The 10,463-nt window shown below is 34.3% G+C and overlaps 1 protein-coding gene across 6 annotated transcripts in view; it reads left to right on the top strand.

The window, feature by feature from the left end:
* Nucleotides 1–479: 479 nt before the first annotated feature.
* Nucleotides 480–10,463, top strand: part of LOC149808579 (endoplasmic reticulum metallopeptidase 1-like) — a 78,365-nt gene continuing 68,381 nt past the window's right edge. For 5 of the 6 annotated variants that reach the window (XM_089979511.1, XM_089979504.1, XM_089979529.1 and 2 more), the window contains exons 1-4: nt 970–1,522; nt 2,120–2,247; nt 8,583–8,688; nt 9,938–10,084. In XM_089979511.1, the coding sequence (XP_089835637.1) occupies nt 976–1,522; nt 2,120–2,247; nt 8,583–8,688; nt 9,938–10,084 (928 nt within the window). In that variant the 5' untranslated portion in view covers nt 970–975. Of the gene's footprint in view, nt 834–969; nt 1,523–2,119; nt 2,248–8,582; nt 8,689–9,937; nt 10,085–10,463 lie in introns of those variants that run through there. The other variant, XM_089979538.1, reaches the window with a different exon arrangement.

The following is a 10,463-nucleotide window of genomic DNA, read 5'->3' as shown; positions in this document are numbered from 1 at the left end:
GCTGCATGAACTATGTTTGTAATATTCTTCTTTGCAGCTTCATGGATCTGCTTATGAACAGTGAGGTTGGTGGAAAGCCGGATCCTCTCAGCCTTAGATCGTCCTCTTTTAGCAGGTTGAAGCTGGTCCCTGCCACTATTATACCATGGTGACTGTTTGAATTGATACTCTGCACTTGGTTGTTGGGGCATGTCTGTCACGCTAAGCCCTTTTCAAGTTGTACTGCTGTAGGAGGTAACGACGTTGTTAGGTTTGCTTGGATGTCATGCAGATAGAACTTGGGTTCTACTTATCATACGACGTTTCTTTTAGTAACAGACAGAGATGGAGGGTTAGGGACTGATACGTTGAGATGGCAATATATGACGCAGAGAAGCTCTGGTGCGAGTTCGTGGAACACCAATATGGAATATTGTCATCAGGTCTATGAAGAATCCAGTCTAAAATGTGACTGTGTATTGGTGGGTTGGTTAACTTGCATTTTTAGGTTTAAAATGTGAATAGAATGTAGGAGTTTGTATGTGTATAGGTTTCCAGGACAGTCAAAGTGAAATTTTATATCCCCAAAAATAATCACTTTGCGACCTTTTTTCCATTTTGAGTGAGGTTTCAAACGATGTGTGCAAGAAATTGAAAGTTGTAATGTGGTTCAGGCGTTGGATTATGGAATTCTTAAAGATGACAGCAATTCGACCTCCTCAGGAGTGGCTTGGTAACGATTTGATTGAGTGACCAGTGGCTGTTCCGGTGTTTTTAGGCACCGATTTTCTTCGAATCTTCGTAACTATTTATATTGTGTACTGCAGATTGAATAATTCCTCCACCACATGACTGTAAGTATATGAATTTATTTCATCACCATACAAATTTAGCTAATTTTTAAGAATAGTTCCTTTGCTAATAACTTATTTGTACCCAGTGAACTGGGGTGCTCAGTAGAAATAGCGAAAGGCATTGATCAACAACAACAACGACATGGCAGCGCCCATGAGCATGGAACAGAGGACAATGGCAAAAACACAAAATCAGTTAATTTATAACAGCGATAATAAATATCAAAAGGCCAATATTAATTTAATCGAAGGCTTGAATGTATGGATATTAATATTCTGTTTTTACTTTACAATTTTGGTGTTTATTATGGTTCGAATGGACTCGTTTCCAAGGCCACAAAGTCAACTTGGTGACTCCAGAAGGGATCATTTTTATGAAGGCAACGCAGAAAAGCATTTGCATCAGCTAGTTGTTCATGGACCCCGCGTTGTTGGAAGCGAAGCAAATGAAAAATATGCCAGAGATTACATTTTAAATGAACTTCACACCGTACAGAAAAGCGCCTATTCAAAGTCAATAGAGATTAGTGAGCAAAATGTCAGCGGATCATTTGACCTGGCATTTCTTTCAGACTTTACCAGTGTTTATAAAAACGTAAAAAATATCGTCGCCAAACTTATCCCGGAGGGAGGAGCAAAAGACAGTTTATTGATTAATTGCCACTATGATAGTTCTGTGGAGAGTCCTGGTAATAACTGTTGTCAAGGGTTGAACAATTTCTCACTGCCAGCAACCTATCATTAGTTATAGTTGTAGGGATTGTACACTTAGAAAAGTAAGAAGAAAGAAGAAAAAAGTCTTTTAGACTGTAGTCCTGTAGTTCTTACTGAAACAGTTCATTTGAACTTGAAGCAAATAAAGATTTATGAAAGTTTAAGTAAATCATATTTTTTACACTCCCTTCAGAATTATTAATATAAATGCTATGATTTCTTGTGCTTGACATATAATAATTTCCTTATTTTAGTAATGGTCTAGTGGACTGAGAGAAAATGTTCAACCCATATTTGTGTGTTTTATAAAGAAAGAGCAAACCATAGTGTTGATTATGATTGGTGCTGTCATTACAAATAAGGTTAAAAGCCCAGGTGAATCGGAGATAATTTTATTAGAGACATTTCAAAGTAGAAAGATACAACTATATACATATAAACAGATGACAATGTGTTGTGCATTTTCCAATGCGAGTGCCTGTAGATATTGGTTAATATTTAGTAGATGAGTGACACTTGTAATTTATATTTCTTCTTTCAACTTTGAATTAAATCATTTTGTTTTTCCGCAGGTGCTGGGGATAATGGCATTAGCTGTGCTGTGATGTTGGAGTTGTTAAGAGCTATTTCACAGTCTGATGTAAAACTTGCACATAATATACTGTTTTTATTTAATGGTGCAGAAGAAAATATATTGCAGGTAAGAAACCAGTATTTCTATCCTAATCGATGTTAGGGTCCATGTTATTACTCACTATTCAGGGATACATTTTTATATGAAACGCCACAACTATGGTAGGTTATTAATGCCCAGAAAAGCAACATAAAAATACATGCATTAAAATTCCCAATTTTTTCTTCCAGTATGCATACCAGATATGCAAGTATTTTATCTTTTATCGAAAACATCAACATTTCTGTGCATATATTTGTGTGAACAAATGGCGTAACTAAACTTTGTGCATAATTTTATTGCCTGGTGCCACTTACATTATGGATGAAACAAAGTATTAAAAAACCCACATTTTTAGGATGTAAACAGGTATGTTAACCAGTCTAACTTGTATTGCTGCAATTGACAGGGTGCCTACTTGCTCACATATTGCATAAAATAAAGCATTGAGAAACTATCAGGCTGCAGGAGTCAAGCTAGATATGAATTTTAGGGAGAAGCAACTCCTTATTTTGGACAGAATAGAGATAAGTGAGAGCAAATTGAGAAATGCGGTATATAGTTTACATGCAGATTATTCATACTTGAAAGTGTGTTATGATTGGATGGAGAGATATGCAATATATTTTGGACACAATACTTCAAAAGAGCACAGCAGCAGAAAATATATATTGTAATTAATTATAACTGACAGGAGTAACTACATTACAGTATTATAATGACCAATAGGTACAAATACTTAATCATCTGCCACTTAACCAATGTATTTATTATTTAATTTTGTGTTTTGCTTTCTTATACTTCACCAGAAAATGCACTTGAAAACCTTTCTCAACCAGCTGGAAACAAGCCCTTTAAATGTACATGAGAGCACACGTACAAGCATCTTCGCACTATTGTGTTTATCCATTAAAACAATGATGGTTACTGACCTGTACTTTACACAAGCGTATGTTAATTCAAAATTCAGTGTGAATATTTTCGACTGTAATTTTTTGGTGAAGTTTTGAAAAGTGTAAAAATTAAGTTGCTTGTTTTAGTAGCAGTTAATTAACTATTTATGCATATTTTTTTATAACGATGTATTCTTTGTACAGAAATCATATCATTTACAGTTAATTGTAATTAATTTCTATTGTGCACACTCAAAGGTATATGGCCAAAAATACATGGTGTAGAGACAAAGGGCAAATAAATTTCAAGTAAGAGACCAACTGAGGTGTTAACGTTTATATAATAATGATACTTCTTTCAAGCTGAATCAGCATATAGTAAAGAACAAAATATGGATCCATGCAAAGTGATGCATTCCATGTTTATTTTTAGAAATGGATTTTCTTAATATTACCACTCACACATTGTAGCTTCCATGTACCAATCCAAAGATAGGTTTGCAGATTTATGCTTTGACTGTTTGTCTACTTACTCGTAATAATGTTGTGCTTTGGTTTGATATTATTCACATTGCTGCTGATTTGTATATATTCACAAAAAATGAGTCCTGTAAGAAAATAACCCTGACCTTACAGCACTTATTGAATTCCACAACATAGCATTGTCCCATATGTTTATGACTTTAAAAATTTTTATTTTCAGCTAAATCTTCTATCACATAACAATATTTTGACTTAGCTTTCTATGAATTGTATATTTTTATTAATTTGTGTGCCCACTGAATTAGGACAACTGACAGTTAAATGAAGAGATGTCCACTATTATTATCTTTTGACATGTTCACTTATGGTTTCAGAGTGATTTAATAAAAGAAAAAATAATGCAACACAGCATTTAAAATTTTGAATAAATATATTTAGAAAGTGATTTTACCAATTATGTTCTTAAACACAAATTGTTGTTTAGATATTGCTGTTTCAAGTTTTGAAACACAAGTAGGTATGTTGCCATCATCAGATGATAACTTGTGGGGGAAAGGATTAATGGTCAATTAGCCATTAAAACACATGCCTGCAAATGCGTACAAATTTACATTTTTTGGTCAAACTCACCTAGTAGCATATCCCTTGAGATAGACAAACAAAATGTTAGGATTACAAGAGAGAAAAATCTGCAAAGCCCAAATTCATGCAAAAAAGTAAAATTATTTAAGATTTTTTCCAGCCAGTTGACAGTCCATCATCAATATAAATAAGAAGTATTCTCTCAGATATAATTGATAAATCTGTTCAATTAGCCTTTATTAAGTCATCCAAGACCATGATGGAAACAAGGTTTCATCAGAGGCAATGTATGATTTGCAGAGACAATCACTTCTGTGGTAGGAAGTAACTGGAATTGAGACCCATCAAAACAAGGCAATAAATATGACATAGAAAGGTGTACATTGAATTATTTAATGTAATGTATACTTTAACACCATCTAAAACCTAAATATACTCAATTATGTTTTATGATACTCTATTTTCACTAAAATGCCAAATTTGCCCAAAAGTTATATGAGGCACAGGTTATATCATGTTACAGTTATCCACTATCAGCATGTACAGAAGAACCTCATTAATCCAGACTCTGTTTATCTAGAAACCTCATTATCTAGACACAGTTCAATGGGAATGGAGTTCCTGAACAGGAAACAGAATTTTTAAATATTAATTTGCTCCATTAATCTGGAAATCTGTTCTATGGATCTGGATCCATAAATCAAAATGGTGGTCTAAAGTGTAAAATTACTGTACAGCTTGATCTGATAATCCAGAAATAATCTGTCCAATAATAAGAAAATTCAAAGAAACATGTATTAAAAATAGGCAGTCAGATAACACATATTCACCTTCACACATTTGGAGGCGTTAATTTATAAACCTCTGATTGGTCAAATTCTAGTGGCATGTTAAAGTTTTTGATCACATGACCATGTTTGTGGAAAACCTTGAAGTAGCATGACCTTATTGTAATGAGTATAAAACATGTCTGTTTTTGCTGAACTTTTTAGATGGATAAAGATACCAACCAGCATTAAAAAAATAAGATTTGCCAGCACGAAGACTTCCTATATGTAATTTTTGGAAGTCCCACTGTCTTATCATGATACATTTCTCCAGAGTTATCATATTCATACACTGTTTGGTATATTTGTGATAGCCAGGGAGTCATAGAAAGAGGTAATGATCATAGAAATTAGAGATTTTTATTTAATGTTTCATTTTGCAGTGAAAGGAGATGAGTAAAGGTTTTAGCAAGTTGGAAATTTAATGCATGATCTGTAAGATTGTGGAAACGGGTAACCAGTCTAAGTTTTAAAAAAAAATTCTTAGAACAGTCTTTATTTTGTAAGTTGGGTGCTTAGGGCTGTTCACATAATAAAATTGATTATGCATGTGATTGTGGTTGAAAATGACACATGGTCATTCTTAGCAGAGGTCAATCAAGACAAGTTTTATTATATTTGTTCTCTATATTTCATTGATTGCCTATAATTAGTGCTCACTTGTCCTGCATGAATAATAATGAGAATTCCCTTGCTCATGTTGTCATAGCTTACATGTGTCAAGCACTACCTATACAGTTGTTTCACAGCTTAGCTAGGAGAAGGGGATTAGTGACTTAGAAACATCTCCAGTAATAAATAATTTACCCTAAAGAACTGAGATACACGTAATTATGTTGTATTTTAATCCTTTTAGTTCAAAGACATGGTAGCCATGATTCTGTTTTATGGAGTCAGTGTTTTTGTGTAATTGTGACATATGCACAGTAGTGTGTGTGATTTGGATTTTTCATATAGCTTTAAAAAAAGTTCAGTCATACCACTATGATGTCTGCAGTGTGGCAGTTTATAGTGATGCCTAGTACTGGGGCATCATGCTGCAGACATGTAGCATGATGTCCCACTCAATCACATTATATCTGGACACCAGGCCAACCAGTCCTAACACTAACCACTTAATGCTGAGCGCCAAGCGAGGCAGCGGTTAGTGCCATTTTTATGTCTTTGGCATGACTTGGCCCGGGTGTGACCTCTAGCATCCAAGGCAGATGCTCTAACCACTAGGCAAATGGAACAGTTGGTGCGTGGTAGCATAATGACATGAACTTGTACTGAAACTTGAAGCTACTGTTTTTGCTAATTGAATATATGTATTAACAAAAATTAATGTCTCCAAACTTTCATTTCTGTTTTTAACTTTGCTCAAGAAACATGGAGATTTTTAAAACTACTCCAGTTTTGAAAATGTTGGACATCATTTTATTTGTGAGCATGTGCTATTACAGCAGAATGTGAATGAGGGTTTAGTCTCATGAGCAATATTATAAGTAAAAGGGACTTACCATTTAATTGGGGGGGGGGGCAGGGTGGTGGTGAGATTGAGATTTCCTTTAAAGCCAGGGTATTTTTTTAATTAGATCTGAAGATAGATTTTTCCATCCTTGTATGTAGAATTAAATCTTTTTTCGACAAGCTGTTTGGGGGCTCAGTGCTGTGTGAATAAACTTGTTGACCTTTACTTATAGTCAGCACATAAACCTCCACAGAATAATAATTTAGTCATGACTGGGCTAATAACATATGGAATGTCACTCAGTTCAGCAAGCTTTGTGTGAGAATATTTGGCAGGAATGAAATGTAATTACAGACAAAAGTGATCAAAAATTGGATATCAGATGACCAAAACACCAGTGTAAAATACTATGGTGAAACTGTTTCATGTTAACTTTTTAAAGAAACAGGTGATGAGTCAAGACAAGGCAAAGTTGGCTTCATTTTCTGTGCATACATCAGTGAAATGATAAACCAACTTGCCTGAATATCCCACAAATGTGGACCGTGCTGATCAGTGAGGACTGTTAAACTTGCATGGTACCCAGTTTTTATAAAAATGTATGCCAGTGTTATCTAATTACTAAGAAAGGACAATGATACAAAATTCTAAATTTCATCTGTGGTTGACTACTTGACATTGAAAGGGCCTTCCCAGGGTCCCAAGTATGTTTTACTGGAATGGCTTTGCCATAAAATTTATGTTCTTTTGAATTTGGATTTTGTTTTTGGGAAATTGTCAAGGGTCATCATGAACAAAATTGCATATCAGATTTTCAAACAAAAATCATAGAAAAGATGTACACAAATATATTTGGTTAGAATTTAAGATAACTTTAATGAGGGTTTAATTGTCATGAAAAGTACAGTGATGTGAGAATGCTTTTTCAGCATGTCCAGTGTTTGTTCTTCCAATTGGGGATGAAGATATAGCAGAAAACAGTTAAGTCCCATCAAAATTAAATAAATTTATATTCAACTGATTGGTATTTTTTTGCCAAATGTAGTTTGCACACAGATACATTAGAAAAATATAACTGTATAAAAAATGTATGTCCCATGTCATTATTACTTCATTTGTGCAAAGAAGACCCTTATTTAAATATTCCTGATGTAACTATGTAACGGAAGTACAGCACATTTATATAAAAATGGAATTATAGATCAAAGATAAGTAAATATTTGAGGGTGACCACATATTTTGCAAAATATTCCTTCCTTTAATCAACAGTTTAAAAACAAAAATCACCTGTTGGTGAAGTAAATAGGGAACATTGGTAGAAATAGTACCTCTTATTGCCATTGTATTTTCTTTCAAATTATCCCTCAGCATTTATAATTTAAATGACCAGAGATATTCAGAAACAATAACTTAGTGTATATACTTGCTTTTAAGTTGAATCAAACTGCAAACAACATAGACATTGATCTGCCATTGTACATTGCACCAGCCGATTGGGGTCTGTTTTATTTGTTAAATTGATTTCTCTAACAAACTGCATAGAACCAGTCTGCCAGTGCATAATGCAGTTGGACTCAACTTATAAGCGTGTACATATAGTAGTGAGTTAGAAAATTAAGTAGCATGCATTTAAACCAGGTAATTTTGATGAAACCAGACATTTCCTTTTCTGGATTGTCTTATTCTTATGTATGGTAGTTCTCTACATTTGATTAGCCTGCATTTTCAAAACTTTGTTCTTTTAGTATATTGACTGTTGAAATTAAATGCATTTTTATTTATATTGGATTTTTTTTCCCAACATCTGTTCAAACATGATATGAATAGGTTTTACAGGTACTAGATGGTTTTGTTGTTGTGGAGTTTAATGCCATTTTTCAGCACAAGATAGGCTGTACATGGCAGCCATTATGGATGGTGGAGGAAGAACCTGGGAACACCCCAGAAAGAACCACCGACCGACGAGAAGCTACTGACAAGCATTCTCACATAACACATTGGCCGAGCCCGAGACTCAAACCCATGCAGACAGAGGTGAGACGGCAGTGATCTGTAATGGTGAGCACTTTAGACCACAGATGGTTTTGTAATGAATGATCTATTTTCCTTTTATTTGTTTGACAGGGAAGTCATGGGTTCATCACCAAACATCCATGGGCAGGATCTGTAAAAGCATTTGTCAACTTGGACTCAGCTGGTGCAGGAGGCTGGGAAGTTGTGTTCCAAACAGGTTGATGTGCTGTTACATGTATATCTGTGTGCCAGTCTCAGAATTTTAATGCTGCACAAGCAGATTGCAAACTCGCAAGTTATTTTAAAATAAGAAAATTAGTTTAAATATACTTGACTGCCTTTATGAAGCATAGGGATCAGATAGAAGTATAGATACCCCCCAGTACAAAAGAAACATAAAACTAAAGGAATTATAAGCAAGGAAAACTGTACAGAGATGAGTTACAGTAAGTTCCCAAAAATTCAAGTGCTGCCCTTCAAAGGACCATTTATTAATACCAGCATATTAAGAAGACCTGTCATAAAAGGTAATCGTTAATTGGTACATAGTAAGGAAAAAATTATTCATTACAGATAATGTTTGAAGTTTATTGCATTTATCATCTGTACTTCTTGCAATTATTAAATCACAAATAAATTATATTTCATTCAGCACAGCATCACAAATAATATCCATGCCTGAAGCTCTTTGACTTTTCAGGTTAGCATCATTAAATGGAGCTAAAAGTAATTAATTCATTTCATGAACAAAGTATTTTAACACCATTTGAAATGACATTTTTTAACATATCAGATTAAATACTTGCTAAAACAGGGTGGTTTGTTTACATAATTTTTTTTGATGCCGCCATGTCCAGAAAGACCAATTTTTTTATTAAGAAGTGAGCAGCTTTCTTATTTAGGCATTGTGTAGTTGCCTCCTTTTGATTTCTTCACAGTATCAAATATTGACTCTTGCAGCACTCTAGACAAAAATGGCAGATGACATGTACACAGACAAGTTTTTTTTCAGTGTATATCAAATGAATGGGGTTGCACTGTTTGTCAGTATGAACTATATTTAAATCATTCATGCTCAAAATAAATATGGTACTTTTAGCTATATTTTGAGATCCTGATGTGAAAATTTGATGAGAAACAGGTGCAGATTTTATGCTGTGCCATATGGTCTCTGATATTACAGGAAGTGGAGTTCTGAGATGAAATATCTGCCAAAGTAAAATTGCATGTTTTTGATCAAGTTTTAAAAAAACCTTATGGTAGAGCAGTTTCTTTTCCCACTAAAACATTCAGATCATAATATTATGTCACTCAAATACTGAATATAGTAATGGCACAAGTTACCATTTGTTTTCCCCATACATTTTGCTGGTCCTATAATATTTAATTGACTTGCCTTTAAAATTTATTGTTTGTGCACAAACAAAATCAGTGGACTATATTTTACAAGATCCTTTCATTTTTAGGTCCATTCCATCCCTGGCTGGTGAGGGCCTATGCACAGTCAGCTCCCTACCCCTTTGGATCAATCATGGGCCAGGATCTGTTCCAGAGTGGTCTTGTGCCATCTGACACTGACTTCCGAATTTTCAGGGACTTTGGCAAGCTGCCTGGTATTTACTAGTTATAGAATTTGTAAATGACCAAATATGGGATAATACAGAGTCAGTAGAATTGTTAATGACAAAGTATGGGATAACCTAGCCAGTAGAAATGTTAATGACCAAGTATGGGATAACACAGTCAGTAGAAATGTTAATGACCAAGTATGGGATAACACAGCCAGTAGAAATGTTAATGACCAAGTATGGGATAACACAGTCAGTAGAAATGTTAATGACCAAGTATGGGATAACACAGTCAGTAGAAATGTTAATGACCAAGTATGGGATAATATAGAGTCAGCAGTAACTTACTAGTTGCTGCACTTGCACTGAGACCAGGTAGATTTTATTATGATTTGGTATACTTCTGTACTGTATTGCTAATATA

The sequence above is a fragment of the Sinohyriopsis cumingii genome, chromosome 1 (assembly GCF_028554795.1).
Source record: "Sinohyriopsis cumingii isolate HCF-2022 chromosome 1, ASM2855479v2, whole genome shotgun sequence".
NCBI classification, from domain to species: Eukaryota; Metazoa; Mollusca; class Bivalvia; order Unionida; family Unionidae; genus Sinohyriopsis; species Sinohyriopsis cumingii.
Note: the sequence above shows the minus strand (reverse complement) of the source record. Positions and strands in the feature narration are given on the sequence as shown.